The sequence below is a fragment of the Nicotiana tabacum genome, chromosome 17, assembly GCF_000715075.1.
Source record: "Nicotiana tabacum cultivar K326 chromosome 17, ASM71507v2, whole genome shotgun sequence".
Lineage (NCBI taxonomy): Eukaryota > Viridiplantae > Streptophyta > Magnoliopsida > Solanales > Solanaceae > Nicotiana > Nicotiana tabacum.
The window spans coordinates 140,133,429-140,157,618 of NC_134096.1; the positions used below are offsets into that span (position 1 = coordinate 140,133,429).

The 24,190-nt window shown below is 37.6% G+C and overlaps 3 protein-coding genes across 3 annotated transcripts; 1 reads left to right on the forward strand and 2 right to left on the reverse strand.

Moving 5' to 3' along the window:
* Positions 1–198: 198 nt before the first annotated feature.
* On the reverse strand, positions 199–5,834 carry LOC107793663 (pre-rRNA-processing protein esf1). Its single transcript, XM_016616058.2, has 7 exons — positions 5,054–5,834; positions 4,878–4,952; positions 3,553–3,785; positions 3,175–3,337; positions 2,132–2,260; positions 1,040–1,728; positions 199–903 (listed from the first exon to the last, which is right to left on the reverse strand). The coding sequence occupies exons 1-7, from the start codon at positions 5,681–5,683 to the stop codon at positions 594–596; spliced, it is 2,229 nt and encodes a 742-aa protein (XP_016471544.1). The 5' UTR covers positions 5,684–5,834; the 3' UTR covers positions 199–593.
* A 6,588-nt stretch (positions 5,835–12,422) lies between these two features.
* LOC107793659 (uncharacterized) lies at positions 12,423–13,521 on the reverse strand. Its single transcript, XM_075235927.1, has 2 exons — positions 12,684–13,521; positions 12,423–12,562 (listed from the first exon to the last, which is right to left on the reverse strand). Exons 1-2 carry the CDS (start codon positions 13,519–13,521, stop codon positions 12,423–12,425), a joined length of 978 nt encoding a protein of 325 aa, XP_075092028.1.
* A 1,579-nt stretch (positions 13,522–15,100) lies between these two features.
* LOC107793661 (peroxidase 64-like) lies at positions 15,101–16,870 on the forward strand. The gene is made up of 4 exons (XM_016616054.2): positions 15,101–15,388; positions 15,500–15,688; positions 15,957–16,119; positions 16,262–16,870. The coding sequence occupies exons 1-4, from the start codon at positions 15,179–15,181 to the stop codon at positions 16,654–16,656; spliced, it is 957 nt and encodes a 318-aa protein (XP_016471540.1). The 5' UTR covers positions 15,101–15,178; the 3' UTR covers positions 16,657–16,870.
* The last annotated feature ends 7,320 nt before the right edge of the window (positions 16,871–24,190 follow it).

Sequence of the window (24,190 nt, forward strand, 5' to 3'; positions counted from 1 at the left end):
AGGTGTATCCGATGAAATGGATGATGTGTGTGCAAGTTGACTTCAACACTGCTATATTGGGAGAAAAATGATCCATGAAATTGTACTTGTGTTAGTTTAGTCTACCTTTGCTTTTCAAGCAGACTTTAGCACAGTAATCAGAATCCTTTGAAGCAAGTCAAAGAAAATACTTAGGAGCAAGTCATTGCATTTTCAATCTTGGACGAGCAAAGAAGAATTATATCAAATTTACAGTTGACCACTGTAAAACAAAAAAATTGTAAATTGTAAAACGTCCAACTGTGTAAAAGTAACACCGCAAAACAATAACGGATTATATTCAAAAAAATTCTGCCCCACCACCTTAAACTTAGACCTTACAGTAACAAATAGGGGCAATTCTGATAATATAATAAGTTACATATTGAGATTCACTGCGTCCACTATTCACCCCATACTGAACCACGATTTACCTTCACAGACTTTGTTTCTACTATCATGGGAAGTCTTAAAGCAAGATTTATATGACCTCTTACTTCTCGCTGTCTTTCTTTGCCTCGCTCTTCATCCTTCTTCTTTGCCCTTGCTCGTCTTTTTTCATTCTTATCGTTCTCTTATTTTCCTCGCTCTTCATTGATCTTCTTTGCCCTTGCTCGACTTTTTTCATTCTTTCCTACCACCTTAACTTGAGAGGGCAATGATATTTGCTTTGATTTCATCTTAATGGATTTAACTAAGGAAGATAGCTCGTGCTTCTCCTTTCTTGAAGGCAAATCATCCGACTGTAATTTTTCACTTGTTACTGCCTCTAATGTGCTGGATGGCTGCAGCGGTGCAGCTATTCCCGGCTGTTGTTTTGTCTTCACGATTTCTTCTTCGGCCCTGTGTTGCTTTTGCGCCAGCTGACGAGCATAAGCTGCACTCCTGCAACAACCAAAATAGATATCGTAAGCAAATGAAATAAGCAAGAAGGGTTTTTTGGGAGTTGGGATAATGCCAGGCCAGTTTTGTTTTTTGATACACGAATAGAAATTGGTGCGAACAAGAAGATGGGATATACCGTTTGAACTGAGGATCTGTGGGGTCCAATGCGAAGAGTGGTGACTTGAAGAGAGATGAAAACCGTGGATCTTCATAATCGATACTTGGTAACTTGTCCTCATTTGGAAGTTCTTTACCCTTCTTCCCCTTTGCCTTTTTAGGTTTCATGTTGTAACCCTTCAAGTTAGCATCTCCTCCCTTGTCATCTGCAAGTAATAGCTCAAGCTCTGCTCTACTTGCTTCAGCTTCTTCTGATGCTTCAACGCTCTGCTTCCCTTTCCTGGTGCTCTGATGTTGGGAATCCTTGGAAGGCTCTTCTATGAAGAAGTCCTCAGGTTCTTCTATAGGTTCTTGATCACTATCGCTGGTCTCATCGTCTGATGAATCCTTGGACTTACCTTTCCTGGCCTTCTTTTTCTCTTTTTTCTTTCTGAGAACAGCTTCCCATACAGTTTCCGACTGTTTATCCTTCTTTTCTAGGATACGTTTGCTTAGATCCTCCAAGCCAGTGTTAAACGTGACCTCCATGTCCTGATCATCGTCCTCATTATTTCCATCTGAACCCTCCCCAGACTGGAGCAGTGCACGGTACCTATCTTGTTTTTTCTTCTTTTTGGCAGATTTATCTTCTGTGTCATCACCTTCCTCACTATCATCACTTTCACTCTCATCAGAAGCCAAAAATTCTTTCAACTCCATATCTGCCAGCTGCCAAAAAAGAAACCACATCAATACTTGCCGAGTAATAAAGAACAATCAATCGCCTTGAGGAAAAGAAACAAGGTGACAAACATGACGATTTTTTAAATAAGCAACACATTAAAATCTTAAAAGCCCAAAAAAGAACATCCCTGATATTGGCAAGTGCAACACAACCTTATCAGCAGACATAGATAGCAAAATACTAACACAGATAAGCACATGCAACACCCATAAGTAAAAGCAAGCATGTGCACACTATATAATTAAAGAAAAGCAAACAAAGAGGTGCCTGACAATCTTCTTGAACTTGCTCATCTCAGCAAGAAAACTGGTTTGACAAAGTTCAAGTTTCTCGCAGACATATAGAACTAAAAGACACATACACAAACTACAGCAAATAAGAGTTAACCTGATCAGCATTGAATTTTCTCTTCAAGGTCCTGATGCGTTGTGGCTCATCCTCATCCCATGTAAGTTCAATATTGCTGTGCTGCAGAGCTCGAGTGTGAAAATCTAGACCTTCATAATCTGCAGGGGCCTAAGTATCAAAAGAACATAATAATCAATCACCTAAACAATCATGTTGGTTTCTTCCCCGTTTTAAGAGTAGTATTCTAGCAGGTAAAGTTAAGCAGACAAGAAAATTTTACTTAATCTCTAAAGATGCAAAAGAGAAATGCTAATGTCATATTAAGAAAGAACAGTTAAATCATCATACAGAAAGAGAAGACAAAATTGCTCAAGAAATACCTTCTTTAGCAACAAGAATTACATATGCCTTAAGAATATTAGTTTTGTAAAGAACAGTAGCTCTCAGAAAGTGAAATAACACCTCCCCTCATCCCAAAAAGAAACCGAGAAAGAAGAAAAAGACTCTCTATTCTAACCATGGGGACATGGAGTTGTTGACTCCTCACGCAAGAATAGAGAGCAGAGAGAAAAACAGGGCAAAGAAGAAAAACATGATATTCATCATTTTCCTTGACAGAAGAGTGATCTCGGAAATAAAAGGCAAACATGCAGGCACAATTAGATCACTTTTTTCTTTTTATAATTGTGGTGTTCGGGCCAGCTTGCCCGCACCTTGATTAATTCCACGGGAACCTGCTACCTCTGATTAGCATAGGTATCGGGTAACTCTGTCCACCAAGGCTTGGATAGGTGAGATGAAAGCACCTAGCGCCTCTGTTGGGATTTGAACCTGAGACCTCATGGTTCTCCATCCACTTTATTGACCACTAGGTCCACCCTTGGGTCCAATTAGATCACTTATTTTTTCATTTGATGAAAAGGTAAACAAGCAGATAACTCAGAATGCCAAAAGTATAATAATATTCAATAACAACCAATGGAACACTTCAAACACAAATGTGATTAGATTTTATGTTTCCAGGCAGTAATAGTCGTAAAAACTAAATACCACCGTGATTACAAAGTGACGCCATAAATTACCTCCGTTGCAATGTCCCGTGGTTGATGCTTGAACTCCATGGAGTCTGGAATAAACCTCAAATCTAATTTGTTTGATGTTCTTTCGAACTCAACCCCGTCGCAAGATTTGTAAAGGTAATCTGCTGTAGCGCTTGAATCACATTCCACCACAGCATAATAATACCTGCATAATACAAAAGAAGCTACTTTAAAAAGAGACCCGTGGGATATAAAATTGAAGACATAGAAATTATGAATCACAGAACAGAGGAGCATAAGGAAAAAGGAGAAGAAAAAATTTCATAAAAGATCATCAATAAGTTTTCGCTTTAGGTCAGCAAAAAGTGCAAGAATCGCTCAAAGATACATGACTCAGGAAAAAAAGAACCATATCGTCACCTGAGTCGACTCATTTCATAAGCACGTAATTTTTCATTGTCAATCTCATCATTATCATCACCATCATCACTGTCTTCATTTTGTCCATTTTCATCATCAAATAGGCCAACTGGACCATGGACAGCCTCCTCTTCCATACGCTTGAGTCCAAACTCAGATGGATAGACAGCAACAGATATTATTTGACCCCCTTTTGGCAGAAAGGAGCTCAATAGCATATACAAGTCAATTGCCTACATAGAATAACCAGGTAACTAAGAAGAGAACTTAATAGCACAAATACAAGTTAAATACATCATCAAGGGGTAGTTTGGTTAATGGCTAGTTATGCATGGATTATAATACAGGGTTATTATGCGGTGAATATAATATAGGGATATTGTTGTCTAGTGATAATAATTATTGTACGGGGATTCCCTACTTTAAGGCGATCTTTTGTCTTTAGATATTCTAATCCAGGTATAGCTACTAAATATACTATTATTTCACATTCTATTTCTGCAACAACTAGCAGAGTTTAATACTGAAAAATAAACAATACATTAGTTATACAGAGATTTACACCATAAAGGTTCTATAGATCACATTAGTAAGAGATCTATGCTGCAAACCAAACGGCCCCTTATACATTCAAATCGAGGTGCAATCCACATTTTTCCGATGATGAAATCAAGGTGCAGTCCACATTATGACCACAGTGGGTACATATAACTTTTATGGTCTCAGGATGAATAACAGCTAACACTATCATACATTTTAAACAGATGCATCATGCATGAACTCACAGGCAGTCTCCCACATATTCTGACTAGCTTCTATATTTCTTTTATATTGTAAGCTCAACCAGAAAAGATAAAAAAAATTGCCTGCAACTCCGTATTTGCAGAAGTCCAACAAATGAATTTCAAAGCTAATCAATACTTCTATGCAATGCGCCAGTTCATAGCTTTTTTTTTTTTGATCGGCTGCACCTGTTCATAACTATTTTTTTTGGTTCACAATTGAATGCTCAGCACAATCTCTTAACAATATTCTCCAGTATCAAGAAATGCACAAGCTGTTATTCCAAACTCTCTTCATGACACATTAAGACAAACCTAGTAAATGGTCAAGAAAACTGTACCAAACAAATCCCCCTCCCAAACAATTCAACACGCTGCAGGTCAATTTTTTTGATCATAGGATTAGTCTAAACAATTACAATTACAATGTTTTTATGCAAAGCAATAATAATTACCATATAAGAAACAAAAGTTCCATAGTTGACACCTTTCTAGGAAAAATTCAAGTTTCCATATTGAAAAAAAGGAAAACAAAGAAGGTACCTTTACTCTACCCCAATCCATGTTAACAATTGCAAGCCTCTTAGTTTCCTTGTCAATTTCAGGCACATCCTCTTTCTACTTCCACCAAAAGAAAATTTTGAAAAGATCATTAATACAACATAAAATCCAAATTCCATACCCCAACATAAAATTCTCTCTTTTCATTGTATGTATACCTGCACGAATGTATCTTCCTCCTCTGAGTAAACCTCACCCATTTCATCATCAGAATCAGAATCCGAAGAAGAATCCTCCGTACTTGCCAATGAATCATCACTTTCCACCTCCTCATCTTCCTCTTCTTCGGATTCTGATGATTCGGCCCCAACTTTCTTCAATTTATGTTGCTCAATTTCTTCCTCACTCGACCCGCTCTCACTCTCACTTACTTCTGCATCTTCTTCTTCGCTTTCAGGTTCTGTAACCTTTGATTTCTCTTTCTGCTTCCTCTGTTTTTCACCCTCTTCTTCTTCCCCCTCTTTCTCGAGATGGTAATAATGGTTTAGAGGGTTTTTTCTAGAGGAGGAGGAGGACTTAACGGGTCTGCCTCTTATATCAGTAGGCGCTTTTGATGATGCGAAGTTTTTATCTGTGAACATACGGTTAAACCGAGAATCAATTGTCACTTTCGACTTTTTCTTCGGCGGCTCGCGAAATCTGGGGTCCGAATGTAACGCCGCAAATCGAGAATCATTGATGATTCTTTTCTCAGTTCTATTTCCGCCGCCGCTTTCATCTCCGGCAGCGGTGGAGGTATCGGCTGGCCTTTTTCCCTTTTTGCACTTATCTTTGATTTTGGACCCCATGAGCACGTTCTTGTTCTTCTTCTAGCTAAACCCTAAAACCCCGCATGTTATCACAGACCGTATAACAGGAGGAAGAAGAAGGATAAGACGACAGTGTTAATCGGGCTGAGGGATATTTAGAGCCCAATATTCAGTCCAATGACATTACTTAGACGACCCAACCCAAATGCTTAACTTAATCAAAATCCAAAAAGTTGCATAAATATGACACTTTTTGGAGTGGTCTTTAACTTTTGACCCTGCTTGTCCAATATTTATAACTAAAAATTCAAGGTCAAAAATTAAAAAGTATTACCCATGGGACAAGAAAAGGGTAACACTTATTAAACTTGAAGTTTTGTCCATTAAAAAAGTGGGGGCAAAAATTCAAGATCACTGTTAGCTGCCATGGATATGGAAATCAAAGCTAAGAAGAAGAATCTGGAAGAAGAGGAAATCAGAGAAAAGCTACATGCATTTATGAAAAACTGAACAACCGTACAGAGTCGACTACTACTTATAGCAACCTAACTGACTTACTTAACTGTCAACTAACTAACTCTCTAACTCTAGTTTAATATTACATCAAAATTAACCACAGTTAGCTACTAGCTTATTGCTCAGCTGCTGATTAACACTCCCCCTCAAGATGATGGTTGATACAAGTTCCTCAACCCTAGCTTGTTTAGCAAATGCTCATGTTGAGATTTTCCCAAACCTTTGGTAAGTATATCTGCTAGTTGGTCTTCAGTGTTAACATACTCAGTTTTTAGCAGACCTTGACTCAGCTTCTCTCTTACAAAGTGGCCATCTATGTCAATGTGTTTTGTCCTCTCATGGAAGATTGGATTTGCTGCAATTTGGATTGTTGCTTTACTATCACATGTCATAGTTATAGGGAGTTCAACTTTGACACCAAGTTCACTAAACAGTCCTACTAGCCAGGTGATTTCTGTTGCACATGATGACATGCTCCTAAACTCAGCTTTTGCAGAACTTCTGGATACAGTACTCTGCTTCTTGAATTTCCAGGATATCAATGCACTTCCAAACTTTACCAAATACCCTGTGACTGATTTCCTAGTTTGTATACATGCCCCAGTCTGAGTCACAATAGGCACTTAATTGATTTGCAGATTCTGCAGGCAAGAACATTCCCAGTCCAGGAGCCTCTTTTATGTACTTTACAACTCTTAGTGTTGCTTCCATGTGAGAGCTTTTATGACAATGCATATGTCACGATCCAATTTCACCTATAGGTCGTGATGACGCCCAACACTACAGCTAGGCAAGCCAACTAGTGATTTAAACACATATTCAACTCTTTAAAAATTAACCGAGTAATTAAACTCTTACAACTTGCAAGAATTAAGACAATATAAAAAGATCTGGTAAATTAGAAAAAAAATACAGGAACAGAATTAAATCCAAAAATTCTACTAGTATGTGTGCCAAGACCTGGTGTCACAAGTCTATGAGCATCTAGTAGATTACACAAAAATTTTAAATACTGTCTGAAATAAAATAGACAGATAAAATTTCAAGAAGAGGCACTAGTTGCTGTTGAACGACTCAGAAAGGCAGCTCACCACTAAGCCTCTAGATAACGTGAATGCGCGCCGATAGGTCCAACTAGATCACCTGACTCAGGTCCTGCACAAAAAGAGTGCATCAAGTGTAGCATGAGTACGTAAACAACATGTACCCAGTAAGTATCAAGCCTAATCTCGAAGAGGCAGTGACGAGAGGTCGACTTTGACACTCACTAAGGGTCAAATATAATAAATAAAATCAATATGATTTATAGAATTTATAATAATTTTCCTTAACCAGCAGAAATAATTAATTTCCTTCAAATACGACAATTTCCCATTTATTTAACTTCACAAGCTGCAATTAAAATATTAAGGTATCGTGTAATTATTATTATTAGGCACGATTTCTGGCAAGGTCGTACGGCCCGATCCAGAGTGTCGTGTGCACTGCCGAGGGACGTGCGGCGCGATCCATAGATGCATCTATACTGCCGAGGCGTTCGGCCCGCTCCACAAGAAAAGATGACATTTTCTTATGTACCTCCGGAATGAGGATATATATATTATGAGATTAATGCAAGATGGTGTGCAATTTTTTTTATTAATTAATTAATTTATACAAAAATTCAAGTATATGAGATTTCAATCTTTTACTATTTTTCCTAACAATTCACAGTATAGTTTAAATACTTTAATTAAATAAAGGATACAGTTAACACATGTAATTCATGATTTGAGTCCTAAACTACCCGAAATTTAGCATAAATAGTAGCTACGCACGGACTCTCGTCACTTTGTGTGTACGTATCCCCCACAATTAGCAACAATTATTAATTTAAATCACCTATGGGGTAATTTTCCCCTTACAAGGTTAGGCAAGAGACTTACCTCGACTTCTCCAATTTAATCCACTAGTAGGCCTTTTCCTCGATTATCCAACTCTAAATGGCTCAAATCTAGCCAAAATAATTCGATACAGCCACAAAAAATTATAGGAATCAATTTCATAAGAAAATACTACATTTTTCAATAAAAATCCGAAATTAACTCAAAAATCATCCGTGGGGGCCACATCTCGGAATCCGGCAAAAATTACGAAATATGAACGCCCATTCAATCACGAGTCTACCCATACCAAAATTACTAAATTCTGATAACAATTCGGCCCTCAAATCCTCAAATTTATCCAAGAGGATTTTCAAACTTTTCCAACTTAATTCACCAATCAAATGATAAAAACAGTGATGGATTCGGATAATTTAACCAATATAGAGTTAAGAACACTTACCCCGTTGTTTTCTCTGAAAATCTCCCAAAAATCGCCTCAATCCGAGCTCCAAATCGGTAAAAATCCCATTTTAAGAAATTAAACTCTCTGCCCAGACGCGAAAAATCTCACGCGATCGCGAAGCACTGACTCCGCAAACCTACGCGATCGTGAACCTTCTCACGCGATCGCGAAGCATTAAGCGCGTGGCCCAGCTCCTCCCTCCGTTCCTCTTCGCGAACGCGACCTTAGCCACGCGTTCGCATAGCACACCTCGCCCAACCTACGCGATCACGAACTTTCCCACGCGATCGCATAGAACAAATTTCCAGCTGCCCAATTAAGCCTACGCGATCGCGAATCTTCTCACGCGATCGCGTAGAAGGAAACCAGACTCCAAATTTCAGCAAACTCCAAATTCAAAAATTGATCCGTTAGCCGTCCGAAACTCACCCGAGTCCCTCGGGACCTCAACCAAATACACCAACAAGTCCTAAAATATTATACAAACTTAGTCGAAATCTCAAATCACATCAAACAACACTAAAACCACGAATCATACTCTAATTCAAGCTTAATGAAACTTAAAATTTCCAACTTCTACATTCGATGCCAAAACCTATCAAATAAAGTTCGATTGACCTCAAATTTTGCATACAAGTCATAAATGATATAACGGAGCTATGAAAATTTTCAGAACTGGGTTCCGACTCCGATATCAAAAAGTCAACTCCCCGGTCAAACTTCCAAACTTAAATTCCTATTTTAGCCATTTCAAGCCTAATTTAACTACGGACTTCCAAATAAAATTCTGAACACACTCCCAAGTCCAAAATCACCATACGAAGCTGTTGGAATCATCACAATTCTATTCCGGGGTCGTTTTCTAAAAATATTGACCGAAGTCAAACTTAGCATTTTAAGGCCAACTTAAGGAACAAACTATTCCGATTTCAACCCGAACACTTTCAAATCCCTAACCAACCATCCCCGGAAGTTATAAATTAATAAAAGCACATATATAGAGTTTTATTTAGGGGAACAAGGTTCTAAAATTCAAAATGACCGGTTGGGTCATTACTGCATATACTGACTAAGAACCTGAACTACAAATGCAATACCAGGTCTTGTCATAGTGAGATACAACAATCTTCCAATGAGCCTTTGATAAACATCAGGATTGTTAAGAAATTCATCTACCTGAGTGTTGTCATTCTTGAAGCAGTTATCATACTCCACTGAAGTTAACTTCTGATTCAGCTCTAGTGGTGTTCTAGCTGGTTTTGCACCACTCAAACCTGACTCAGAAATTAACTCTAGGGCATAGTTTCTTTGACACATAAGGATTCCTCTCTTGGACCTTGCAAACTCAATCCCTAAGAAGAACTTAAGTTCTCCTAGATCCTTCATTTTGAACCTCTTCTTGAGGTCTGATCTAGTACTACATAATAGTTGTTGATTGTTCCCAGTGATCAGAAGATCATAAACATATACCAATATGACAACTATATCATCCCCAGCCTTCTTTGTAAACAAAAAGTAATCATAGTGACTTTGTTGAAAGCCCATGTTGAGTAGAGCTTTTGTCAGCTTCATATTCGACTGTCTAGGTGCCTTCTTAAGCCCATAAAGGGACTTATGTAGTTTGCAGACCTTCCTATGAGTCTCCCCCTGTCTAGCAAACCTCTCAAGCAATTGCATATAGACTTTTTCAGTGAGATCTCCATTGAGAAAGGCATTGTGGACATCCATTTGAAAAATCAACCACTGTCTTGAGGCTGCTAAGGCAATAACAGGCCTAACTGCCACTATCTTGGCCACATGGGAGAAAGTTTCTCCATAATCCAAGCCTTCCTTCTTGCTGTAACCTTTAGCCACTAGCCTGGCTTTAAACCTCTCTACTTCACCAGATGCTTTGTACTTAATTATGTAAACCCACATGCAACTAATAGGAGTCTTCCCAGGTGGCAAATCTACAATACTCCAAGTGTCATTATCCTCTAAGGCTGTAATTTCCATCTTCATTGCTGCTATCCGCTTAGGATCAGCTGCATCTTCTTTGAAGGAAGTTGGTTCTGAAAGAGCTGAATAGGCTGCAAGAGCTTGTTTATAGGATGGAGTGACATGAGAGTAGTCCACATAGGAAGAGATAGGATAAGTGCATTTATTTCCTTTAGAAGTAGTGACATAGTCTTGCAGCCACAGAGGTGGCTTTCTTGGTCTAGATGATCTTCTGTGTTCTGCAGGAAGCTCATCAGCTTGTTGAGGAAACACATATGTATTATGACTGACATCAAGCAATTGACCAACATCAGAAATAGTTGTAGAAGCAGCTTCTTCTGAGTTTGTTGTAGAGTGAGGGGCTCCATGAGAAGAGTTTGCAGGAAACTGATTTGAACTAGTGTCAATGGACACTTCTGTTGCTTGTGATGCATGGGAAAGAGAAGTGATGTTGCTCAGAGTAGGAGATAACAAATCTAGGATAGGGAATACAGGACTTCCAGTAGATGTTGCATGCTTGAAGGGAAAAATATTCCCTTGAAACACAACATTCATGTTGACTATGAATGTTCTTGAATGTAAAGTGTACAACAAATACCCCTTTTGAGTGGAGGACAGGTATTGCTCTGGGTGAGAACTTATCCAGCACTTAAGGACTGGTGGCATAACATAAACAGCCAAAAACTCTGAGATGAGACAATGAAGGAGGGTGAAAATACAGTATCTCAAATGGTGATTTGTATCCAACAACTTTAGAAGGCAGTCAATTAAGTAAGTATACTGCTGTAGCAACACATTCTTCCCAAAATCTTAAAGGTATATCAGCCTGAAAGCTGAGTGATCTAGCTATTTCCAAGATGGTCCTGTGTTTCCTTTCTGCCACCCCATTCTATTGGGGTGTATAAACACATGTGCTTTGATGTAAAATACCAAGAATAGATAGCAGACTCTTAAACTCAGTACTGAAAAATTCACTTCCATTATCAGTTCTTAGAACTTTTACAACAGTAGAGAAGACATTTTTTGCTTGATTAAGAAAATCTCTTAGAACTACAATAACATCTGACTTAGAGTGTAGTAAGAATATTCAAGTATACCTTGTATAGTCATCAACTATGGTGACAAAATATCTCTTACCATAATGTGTGGGCACTCTATAAGGTCCCCATATATCACAGTGAACTAGTTCAAACACTGATTTTGTAGTGGTACTGCTTAGTTGGAATGGCAATTTGGTTTATTTGGCTACATGACAGACAGTGCAATGATGAGAATCAGTTGTTGTGAGTTTGCTTAGTGTTTTTACTCTTTTTATTATATCTAAATGAGCATTTCCTAAACTTCTATGCCACAAAGTGCTAGAAACAGAAGTACATGAAGAGTCTGACATAGTATTTACTGTGTTAACACACTTATTTGTTGCCTGATATAGATCTTGTTTTGAGGTGCCTCCTTGCAGAATGTACAACCCATGTTCTTCTCTACCAATCCCCTTCACCTGACCACTGAAGAGGTCCTGAAAAATACAGAAGTCAGGGAAGAATCCAACCATACACTTTAGCTCCTTAGTGAGTTTTGAGACTGACAATAAGTTGAACTTAAAGTCAGGAATGTACAGAAGATTAGAGATCTCCTGGTTACTTAATACAGAAGTGCAACCTGTGTGTGACACTGACACAACATTTCCAGCAGGCAAATATACTTTGTTTGCCTCTGTATTTGGAAGTGGTCTGTGAGTATGTAGCATCTCTAAACTTGAAGTCATGTGGTTTGAAGCCCCGGTGTCAACTATCCACTTTCTATTGACACATTGAGACATAAAAACATTCACATGATTTAGAATACCTGCTGCAACAACTTTGTTGAATGTGTTTGATCCTTCTGAACTCCCTTTAGAAAGTAGATGAACAATTTGTTGATATTGCTCAGGAGTGAAAACAAGAACTGGATGTGGCATCTACTGGAAAAGAGCAGGTTGACTCATTTGTTGTGTTGTACCTGAGTTAGATGATCCACTTTCTCTAGATTGTTGATTGACAGTAGGTGTCACATTGGTAGCCATATTATATCTCTCTGCACATGTAATTTCTACATTGCCTGCATAATAGGCATATTGTCCAAGACTAACACCTTTTCTTTTGGCCTTGAAGTCAGAAGGATATCCAATCAATTTGTAACAATTTTTTTTTTGTATGTCCCTTATAGTGACAATATTCACACTGAACTTGGCTATTTTTGGATTTATAATTTCCAGCATTATTCACGTTCTTACTGCTATACAGGGCTGTACTCTTCAAAGCCTCAGTAACCCGAGCAACTTGTGTTGTGCTTGTGAGGTTTCTTTGACTTTCCTGATCTACTAACAAAGAATAAACTTTGTTTATACTAGGGAGAGGGGGCATCATCATGATCTGACTCTTTGATTGAGAGTAGGACTCATTCAACCCAGCGAGAAATTGAAGAAGTCTTTGATACTCAAAGTGTTGAGCATACTGTTTAGATTCAGGACAAGGACAACCAGGACAAAGCATGAGGGCATCAAACTCATCCCACAACTCTCTAAGCCTTGAGAAGTAGTCAATTACAGTCATAGTCCCTTGGGTCAGTGTGTGAACTTCTATGTGCAAATACAGTATTCTCGAACCATTTACTTTATCAAACCTCTCTTTCAAATCCTCCCAAACTTTATGAGCACTAGATGCATAAAAGATACTACTCAACAACCCTGGTCTCACAACATTCATTATCCATGAGAGAACTATAGCATTAACTTTCTCCCATAGATCATGAAGTTCAAGCTTAAATTTAGACTTAGGAAATCTACCATCGACAAAACCTAGTTTACTTTTACCTAGAAAGCCAATTTTCATTGCACGACTCCACAAGGCATAATTGTCTGATCCAGTAAGTTGAAGAGAAATCAAAGAACTACCTGGTGTATCTGTTGGTTGTAGGTACAAAGGATGGTTGTGATCGATGGTGGGAAATGTAGTAATTCCAGCCGTGAAATTACCAGTAGTTGAGGTTGTGGTAGTGTATTCATCTCCAATTGCCATTGTTGACTAATAAATAGCTTCAGAGTAAGTAGCTAACAAACCCTAACTTCAATCGAAGGTTATTCTAGCTCAATTCAGCACTCCATTGCAGAATTGAAGTAACAGAGAAGACGAGATTTGCTCGCAAATTAGCTTAGATTTCAACTGGTGGCTCTGAAGCCATGTTAGCTGCGATGTATATGGAAATCAAAGCTAAGAAGAAGAATCTGGAAGAAGAGGAAATTAGAGAAGAGCTACATGCATTTCTGAAAAAATAAACAACTGTACATAGTTGACTAATACTTATAACAACCTAACCGACTTACTTAACTATCAACTAACTAACTCTCTAACTCTAGTTTAATATTATATTAAAATTAACCATAGTTAGCTACTAGCTTATTGCTCAGCTGCTGATTAACTCTCATCCACTTTGAGACCATCAAAATCCATCACATGTTAATGTGCACAAATAGCCGTTTTTAGACCCCAATTTAAAGAATAGCCGACATTTTTAGACAATACAAGTGTAGTTTTAGATTTTAAAATGTCAAAACGAATTCAACTTGAGAGGATACTTACGAAATGCAAGATCTATTCACTGACTTCTTTAGTAAGTAGGAACTTGCAATTTATGGAAATAATAAGGATAGTTCAAAGTCATGAAATATTTTTAATTATTACTAGACTACACATAAATGAGTTGTATAAAATGCACCACTTGCTCATCTACAAGTAGGCACAAGCAATACTAATTTAGGAGAGGGGCATCTCTTAGAACAGCCAAGGCATAATATTAGGTTTTGAAGCCCGTGCACCCAAAATCAGAGTTCTATAGGCTTGCTAAAAAAGAGTTTAACAGTGAATAATTTTAATAATGCCGTTAAGATAAGATACCTATAACAGCTAACTGTTAATAGTAACTCCAACTTAAGAAATAATGTACATAACATGTTTTAATCGTTTAAATTAACGAATAGTATAAATTTATTTATTCTCAATGTATATCTATCTGTATATGAGTTAAATCTGCTTAGAAATAATAGGAGAGTTGCTAATACTATTTCTGAAAAGCTAGCTTGCATTCCTAACTACCAATCACATCACTAATGCTATATTCCTGACTCATCCTTTCGCCAAATTATGGTAACTAACCAAAATCAGTCTTAAATAACAAGCCAGAATAACATGGAAAACGGTTCTGATGTTTCAATCTCAACTACTTTACCAGTAATGTCTATTATTTAAGGGAAAATAGTTTTTTTTTTTCCTTAGAAAAGAGCTCTTATATAGGAAGCTCCAAGAATTACTCTTTATTTTCTTCTTAACGTTCTTTTCTCCTGAAATATAATTTATAAGATTACTGAAGTTCAAGAAAATTCTCATCCATTTTTTTAATGAACATAAAAATTAGGCACTGACGGCAATGTTTAAAATGAAGAAAAGAAAGGACAATCAATGTTTTAGTATGCTTCAAAAACACTCAATTATGAAAAGGAATATGCATGTCACCAAATTCACTGTTAGAGCTAACATTTTCAATTTCCAACTCCAACAATCATTCTACAAATCTGTCCCTATATATATCCTTGTTAATTTTCTTAATCTTCAGCACAAGTCATCTGATTGTTACCACTTTGGAATTATATTCTTTACAGGATTCAGCTAGCTAGAAGCCATGTCATTCTCCTCTAGATTCTTGTTTAGCTCATTACTAGTTTTGTCCTTAATTTACTCTCATGGAAATGCACTTAGTTCAAATTACTATGAGAACTCATGCCCTCTTGTTGAAGATATTGTCACACAGGTTGTTACTGAAGCATCAAAGAAAGACAAAACTGTCCCTGCTGCCCTTCTTAGGATGCACTTCCACGACTGTTTCATAAGGGTATTTTCTTTTTGCATTTTCATTTTCACCTTTTTTGAGAAGAGGCCTGATAATATTTTTTACTAGTCGTTCTGATTTTTTTTTTTTTTTTAAAATATATATTTCCCACAGGGGTGCGATGCTTCGGTGCTACTGAACTCGAAGGGAAAGAACACTGCAGAAAAAGATGGTCCTCCAAATGTTTCTTTGCATGCATTCTATGTCATTGATAATGCAAAGAAAGCTGTTGAAGCCGTTTGCCCAGAAACAGTCTCCTGTGCTGATATCTTAGCTTTTGCTGCCAGAGATGCAGTTGTCATTGTAAGTAAACATTGCTCAAGCAAAACATAAAAACAAAGTCTGATTATCTCATCAAAAGTTTAAGTCATTAGAGATAGTACATTGTATTTAGTTGCCTGACTATATTTTTTTTTCTTGGGTCAAGCACATGAAATTCTTTTTAATAATAAGTGTTAGTAAGGCCATGAACCACACATTTTTTTGTTTAATTATATCTATTGTTCATTTTGGAATTCTTTTTCTACATTATTTTCCACCACTAATTACGTTGTAATGTTATTATGTGCAGTCTGGTGGACCTTTCTGGGACGTGCCTAAAGGAAGAAAAGATGGAAGAACATCAAAAGCTAGTGAAACTAGACAATTGCCAGCTCCCACTTTTAACATATCTCAACTTCAACAAAGCTTCTCTCAAAGAGGATTATCACTGGAAGACCTTGTTGCTCTCTCAGGTCATTTTACACAAGATTACATAATAAATATAACTTATATACACTTCACTATCGATCAATGTATTTTAACTTGTCGCAGCAGAATATATCTGTCTTATATTTTAGCTAATAATTGACAAACAATGTGTTTCCAAATCTTCAGGTGGACATACTTTAGGTTTCTCTCATTGTTCATCCTTCAGTAACAGGATACACAACTTCGATGCCACCAACGATGTTGACCCAACATTACATCCATCCTTGGCATCAACCTTAAAGGGAATTTGTCCACTTAAAAACAGGGCTAAGAATGCTGGAACTGCCATGGATACTTCCTCAACAACGTTTGATAATTCATATTACAAGTTAATTCTACAGAACAAGAGCCTTTTCTCTTCAGACCAAGCTTTGCTCAGTATTCCCAAAACTAAAACTCTGGTTTCTGACTTTGCTAGCTCAAAAGAAGCTTTCTTTAAAGCTTTTGCTAATTCCATGATCAAAATGAGTAGCATAAATGGAGGTCAGGAGGTCAGAAAGGATTGTAAGGTAGTTAATTAATCCTACCAAATTAATGATATATAATCCAGAAAAGTGGGTGGTCTCAGTTTGTTTCCTTATAATTTTCTGATTTCTTTTCGCAGCTTATCCAGAGCACTTTTTAAGTGGTATAGGATTTTAATGGGCAGAGCTTTTATCAATCTCATTATCAATGTATCGATGTGTATTTTGTAACTTAATTACTATGAATGAATCATCCTGCCCTTTACAATTGTTGGTCATGTAATTCACACGAATTAATTGTTTCCAGCCAGGAAAATACGCGTCTTAAAAATATTTCAAGTGTAAGGAACATTATTCGTCTTAAGATAAAGAGAAATAGGATAAGCGTAAAATTAATAATTTGTGTAATTGGTAACTTTTAGTAATTCATTATTTTTGACAAATGATTGTTACCAAGTTGAATATTATTTTTATTTTGTTAGCTCAGTCATGCCACTTAGTAAAATCACAAATTCAATAACTATTGGGTATTTGGGTTGTCGAAATATTGGTTACGTGATAGCATAAAATTTATTTTCCATGCATAGTTCATTGTAATTCTCTTCGGTCTTTGTCTTTTCGAGTATGATTTCACGGTTTTTTAGAGGTTGTAAATTTCATGAGACAACTAAACTACTCTATGTGATTTTAGATTCATATAATCTCTTTTTTACACAATTTATTTTTTGGTCACCACTCTATTTTACACTCACTCATCATAGTAGTGTACCGGATCCGGCTCACCTCTTGTACACCATCCATTAAGTTCTTCCTGTGTAACTTTAATTTTATGATACCTGTCCCTTCTTAGATCAAATGGTCAACATTTATTTAACTAAAACAGCCTCTCAAACCATGGTTAATTAACACCCCCTAATTATCTGACTTATCCTTTCCTGATAGGCAGCATCAATTTAGGCGATGATCTTTCATATCACGCGCACATATTAGAAGTTCGACACAACTGAAACTTTTTTATTAACTAATTCATGAAATAATATGTACGAAATAAAGATCACATCTCAATTAGCCCTTCATTTTTTTCATGCTTATTACCTCCCGTGACATTGAAAAGTGATCTGCACTTATATACCATTTTCATAATTCCAATCTGTCAAAGTGGTTATAAAATTCATTAGTGTTACTTTCACCCTCCGATATCATATAAAGCTTGATCTTTAATGGTAGCAGAAAACTTGTGTATACAAAATTGAAGCAAACATAAAATCGAACTACAATGAATTTTGAGCTACTCTTACTTTTTTATAATACTTTTGTTTGTAACGATTAAGAAAAGAGGAGCTCCGTTTCTCCATGATTTTTATGGTAAGAAAATATATTTTTCCCAACTAGAACGATTTTTCTAGCACTATTTTCGGATGCTTTGCCGAATTGGTACTGATTCAGGGAATGACTTTTTAGTTAACCATGGTTTGAGGGGCTGTTTAGTTAAATAAATATTGGCCGTTAGATTTCAGAAGAGACATGAGTCATAAAATTAAAGCTATACCGGAAAAACTTGACGGATGATGTACAAGAGGTGAGCGGAATCTGTAGTGTACCTATGGCACACTATAGACACGTTGTCTTGCAAAATCAGAATAACTCAAAGTAAAATAGTAGAGTATTCGCATACTTCACAGCTCAATCTAGGCAGAGGGTTGTAACGACCCGACTGGTCGTTTTGAGCATTTGTACTCCGTTAAGCTATTTGAAGTTCCGAGTAGTTTCGTATGATGTATTATGACCTGTGTGAAGCGTCGTTTTGATTTTTCAGTTGATTCGGAATTTATTTGGAAGAATGATTCTCAACTAGGAAGCTTTAAGTTGGAAGAGTTGACCAAGTTTGACTTTTGAGTATTTGACCCAGAAATGGATTTTTGATTGTTTCGTTAGCTTCATATGGTGATTTTAGACTCGGGCGTATGCCCGGATTTTAAATTGGAGGTCCCAAAGTGATTTGGCATAATTTTCCAAAAAATTGTTAACTTTGAAAAGCTTTGAATTCCAAAATTTGGCCATAATTAGATTTTTGTTGATACCGAGTCCCGATTTGGATTTTGAGAGTTCGAACAGCTTAGTAATAATATTTATGACTTGTGTACAAAATTCGAAGTTATTCCGAGGTGTGTAGGCACGTTTTCCGTTAGTTTTTGAAAAATTAAAAGTTTTGGTTTTATAAAGCTTGAATTCATTGTGATTCGTAGTTTTGATATTATTTTTGTGTTTTGATCGCTCGAGCAAGTTCGTATTATATTTTAGGACTTATTAGTATATTTGGTTGGGATTATGTGGGGCTCGGGTGAGTTTCGGATGATTTTTTAACATGTTTGGTGTTTTGGCATTATTTTGAGCATAAACATATAATGATCCAAAGGTCCATTTTTAGTTCTAGAGATCAGAATTCGATTTTGAGACTTTCGGGAGTTTGATAATGATTTATAGGATTGATCTGGAATATTTGGTCTAATTTTATTAAGTCACAATTGGGTTTTTACTGAGAAGCATGAGTTAATTATTTAACGAGCAAAGTTGGTATTGTATTGAGAAAATGAGCTTCTAATTGAGTTTCGACTAAACGATAAGGTTTGTATTATTATTTGTGACTCATAGGAGAAAGAATCGTCGAATTCCGAGTTCGTATGAGGGAGTTAGAGTCTTTTTAGCGAAAAACAAATTGATGGTGCAAGCAAGTTCTCGTGCGCATATTTAGCGATCAGAGTTGGTACCTTTAGCGACCAGATTTGGACTTTTAGCAACCACATTAGTGTTTTCATTAGGTAGTTTTTTTATAAGCTCATTTCAACATTTTTGGAGCTAGGAAACTCGGATTTGGGCGATTTTTGAGAGGATTTCCACTATATGGATTGAGTTTTGAGCCGTTCGGAGGCTGGTACACGCGGGATGGTATTTTTGGAGCATCGTTTGGCTTGCTCGGCATTAGATTTGACTTGTTCGAGGTAAGCAACACTTCTAAACTTGGTGGTGAGGGTATGGATCCCGAATATACGTGTTATGTGTTTGATGTTGAAGTGACGCACATACTAGGTGACAGGCGTGCACCGTGTGTATTTATGACTCGATTGATTATGTGGTACTGTGTAGTGACCTAATCTTGTTTCTATTCATGAAATTTCTACGTGCTAGAGTAATTGAGCTGTGATCCATGTTAGAAACCATGTCTAGGCTATATGTTTATCCTGTTGAGACCCACTAAGGTCATTTCTACTATTGAGTTATTTGCTTATATTGCAATTACATACTCAGTCATACTCATTCATTTGCATATCGTACCTCAGTCTCTATTTCTATTTATTGATACATCATATCATTATTTTTTGGCTGATTTTCATGATAATGTGAGCCCGAGAGACTGGAGAGATTGATGAATGAGTTGAGGCCTGAGAGCCGGATTATGAGTGATATTGATGGGATCAGGCTGCACATCGCAACATGTATTATTGATTCATGATGGGATCGAGCGGTATGCCGCAGCAGGTATTGTTGATTCATGATGGGATCAGGCTGCACGCCGCAACATGTATTATTGATTCATGATGGGATCGGGTTGTACGCCGCAACAGACTTTATTGATTCATGTCATGATTGGCTTATTATAGCGCTTGGGCTGGATCTACCCCTCCAGAGTCTGCACACCCATAGTGAGAGCAATTGCTATTGATTCATTTGGGCTGGATATGCCATGTACAATGCTGAGTAGCTGAGAGTGTTGAGGGCTGGATCTGCCCTGGGCCGGATCTGCCCTATTCAGTGCTAAGTGACTGAGTGGCGTTGAGTGATTGAGCGTGATGAGTGAAAAGTGTGAGACAGTGAGATTGGGTACTCTGAGAGTATGAGTACATGAGTTCATCATTGTGATGCATTGCATTTGACATGCATACTTGACATACAGGCATAGGGATGCATTTCCTCATGCTACGCGATTTTTGGTGACATTCAATTATTTTACGTGCACACTGATATGTAGGCATATAGATAATGAAATATCTTATTTATTGTTGAAAGGTTTTGAGAAAACTCACAGTTTTTTTTGACTCACTCATATTTTGGTGATTTCGGTGAAGGATTTGGATTTTACTGTTATACCTGAAAATCATGACTATTTTTCTATAACTGTTAATGAGCTGAGCTTCATATCTCTGAGTTATTTATTTTATTACTTTTATTATATTGTTATGAATTGTTACTGGCTATTGGTATTGGACTCCGACCTTTGTCCCAACTCGTCACTGCTTTCAACCTAAGGTTAGGTTTGTTACTTATTGAGTACATGGGGTCGGTTGTACTCATACTATACTTCTACACCTTGCATGTAGATTTTTGATGCTGATGTTGCTGTATATGGCGGGAGCTGGCATTGAAGACGTACTTGCGTTCCGGTCATTGCTGCCTTTTGTTCTTGGTGGCTTTAGAATTATTAATCTGTCCATGTATATTTCAAACAGATGATATATTTATTTCATACCAGCTTTGTAAACTCTAAATCTTAGAAGCTCATGATTTGTACTACCAGCCCTTGGGAATTCTTTGTATAAAAGCACAGTTGTATTATCATTACTTCTCTTAATGAATCTCATTGGAATTGATTTATTATTAATTGGCTTACCTAGCGTGTTGGGGTTAGGTGCCATCATGACTAGTTAGATTTTCGATCGTGACAAGTTGATATCAGAGCTCTAGGTTCATAGGTTCTACGATTCATGAGCAAGTGTCTAGTAGAGTCTTGCGGATCGGTATGATGACGTCCGTACCTATCTTCGAGAGGCTACAGGACATTTGGGATAAACTTTCCATCTTTCTTTCCTTATCGTGCAATATTGATTCAGCTTGAAGCGTATCTTTTTGAATTCCTTCCACTCACTCGTATGCGTATACGAGCGCTCGGTATCAGGTGTGCCTCGACGACTTGTGATTCCATGGATGAGGTGCGAGATATATTTTTCGTGTGCTGATGATGGGCCAGTCTGGAGGACCCGAGGCCAGGTTTTGACTGTAGCTTGAGCACAATGATTTCGGTTATGTGAGCATGTGCTTTTGGACTTATATATCTGGTAGTGTTCCTATGGGTAGAAATTGTGGCTCGATGAGTGGTTGGATGGCTATATGATGAGTAGGATGTGAATACAGGGTGTGTTTAGATGGTTTGAATGTGACAGAAAGAGTTTGCTTGAGACGTGAGAAGGACTATTGGATGCTCGATTTCTGTGGATGTGTCATACAGTCTTGAGTTATGAAGGTTTTTAAGGGGTTCATTCTTGTTATTTCATTTGTGGAACGAAGTAGATTTTCATGTATTGTTGATGAGTTCAGACTCAGGAAGATTAAGTGATTGCGTACTAGTTGTGGCTGTGAAAGGGTATAGAGAGATGTTAATTTGAGGCTAAGCAGGTGGGTTATCATCTGCAGGGTAATCTACGGATGTGTGATTCTTATGATGTTGTGAGTAGGGTTTCTTTTCTACCAGTGGGTTATAAGTGTTGAGATTTGAGTTTGGATTGGTTGAGAAAGTTGGCCTGACCGTCACGAGGATGAATGCGATGATTTATAGATTATTTGAAGTATTATATGATTTGTGTTACATGAGCTTATGACGAATTGAGTTGAATTTCGGTGCGGGATTATGGCAGTAATAGAGTATGGGTATTGTGATTTATCGAGTGTTCCGTCCTATGGCTTTGAGCCAAGTAGGGGAGTCTGCTATCGATTATTTGATTGCATGGTTATGTGTTGTACTGGTTTCAGTTTGAGGCATGCTTGTGAATCAGAAATGACTTATAGAGGTTGAGATCGAGGATGACTCGAGTAAAGGAATCTATGGATACGAGTTATGTTACACTTTATGGGTATATAGGAATCAAGGAATGATTGAGTTGTTATTCGTAGAAGATGTAGTGCCCATGAAGTAGGAATTTGCTCGGTTACTTTAAGGCAGGGTTGCTTCTTTGGGTGTTATCGTACTAACGGGGCAGAGGTCGTTCGGCCCGTTTGGTCGGTGCAATTGCGATTTGAGTAGAGTGGATGACTCTCGAGAAGGTTCTAATAGATTCAAGATTTATATGTAGCAATTGAGAATTTTGCGGATTTGTCTATGGCTAGAATCTGAGGTTTATATTGGATGGTGTCGAGACTCGCGGTATTTCTATATCATTATGGATTCTACATTTCAGTACCAAGAAGGTGAAGAAAACGTCTTTAGATTCACATAAGGTCTCTTTAGAGTGGGAGTCTCGGTTGTGGTACTTTTGGAGTGTTTAAGAGAAAATACAGTGGCTTATGGGCCTTAGAGCGGTGTGGTTTTATGCTAGGATCTCTTGTGGTAAGCTTGGGGTAAGGATCGTGGTGTTCTGGCAAGGAGAAGTGTCAACTTGAGGGTAACTCAGAAGGAACTCGGAGAAATAGGACAACTTGGTAGTAAATTGGATCAACACGGTAATGAATATGATCGATTCTTTGGGTACTTATGATGTGGTGAGGATCTACAAGTGTTTTGGTGGCAATACTCTTGGGTTTGGTGACCTGCGTGGCTTGGTTGAGTTAGAGAGATTCAGTTCTGATGGTTTGGTTATGTGCAAATATGTTTCAGAGAGTTCTCGATGGTTTCTACCCCAGTTTGAGATGGATATTTCCTACTGGCGATATGAGCATGTTGTGTATTGTGATTTTCTCCTGGGTGAGAACAAATGGAAGGTTTCTAACTAACTGGGTATGTATTCTACTTGTGACTTAGAGTTGATTATGAGATACTCGTGCTTTTCATATGTTGGCATGATAGATGCGGTGTGTTGTGTGGGGTTGAGATTTGCATGTGCAAGGTCACGGTTCAGTTTTGGAGGGAAGATCATGAATTCTGAACAATATGGATGGTTTCAGATGTTTAGTGAATGCTATTACTACTTGGTATTGCCTGAGAATGGTACTCATTTCAGAAGGCACACTGTGTTTTGGCTTACGGATGCTTCATTGGTATTGTGGTACTCTCCTGGTTGATCGACTGCTGATATTCAAATTTTTACTATATGGCATGGAATAATTATAGAAGTATTCCTCGTGTGATGATCGTGTATGAGAGATGTGTTAGACATTCAGGCGGCGGAGTTGGGTCAGATATGGTGATTCGTGTGTTCTATGGATTTGGAGACTGGGAGTTCTCAGAAGCAGATTGTTTCGTGGTTGTGGGCTGTGAAGATGTGGCAAAATCTAGCTAGATGATAGTATGTGTTATGGTTAGGTCATTGTGGACTTTCGGAGGTTTATTTATCTATTTGTGGACGATCAAAGTTGATTTGGGGCCCATTGATAGGTCCAATAAGGATGTGTATTCTACACCGGGTCGGATTTGTTGACTTGGCATCATTATTATTGAAAAGTGTGTCATTCAGTTAGAGTTGAGCTTGTTCGTGTTCTGATATGCTTTATGTGTTACCCTTCTATGCTATGAGGGATTGTGATTTGTTGGTTATATGCACGCATGATGTGGTCTGTTTGGGCCTGGTAGCGGAATTTGAGCGAGATAGTTACTGGGTTGTTAAAT

Bases quoted from the DNA above. Each gene is read 5' to 3' on its own strand.
- LOC107793663 (XM_016616058.2), bottom strand. From the start codon at position 5,683: ATGGGGTCCAAAATCAAAGATAAGTGCAAAAAGGGAAAAAGGCCAGCC. The intron at 3,786-4,877 runs GTACCTTCTTTG...TATTCTATGTAG, and splicing joins TGGATTGGGGTAGAGTAAAG to GCAATTGACTTGTATATGCT. The intron at 1,729-2,131 runs GTTAACTCTTAT...CTTTTTTGGCAG, and splicing joins GAAAATTCAATGCTGATCAG to CTGGCAGATATGGAGTTGAA.
- LOC107793659 (XM_075235927.1), bottom strand. From the start codon at position 13,521: ATGGCAATTGGAGATGAATACACTACCACAACCTCAACTACTGGTAAT. The intron at 12,563-12,683 runs GTGAATATTGTC...CCTATTATGCAG, and splicing joins CAAAAATAGCCAAGTTCAGT to GCAATGTAGAAATTACATGT.
- LOC107793661 (XM_016616054.2), top strand. From the start codon at position 15,179: ATGTCATTCTCCTCTAGATTCTTGTTTAGCTCATTACTAGTTTTGTCC. The intron at 15,389-15,499 runs GTATTTTCTTTT...TATTTCCCACAG, and splicing joins TCCACGACTGTTTCATAAGG to GGGTGCGATGCTTCGGTGCT. The intron at 15,689-15,956 runs GTAAGTAAACAT...TATTATGTGCAG, and splicing joins CCAGAGATGCAGTTGTCATT to TCTGGTGGACCTTTCTGGGA.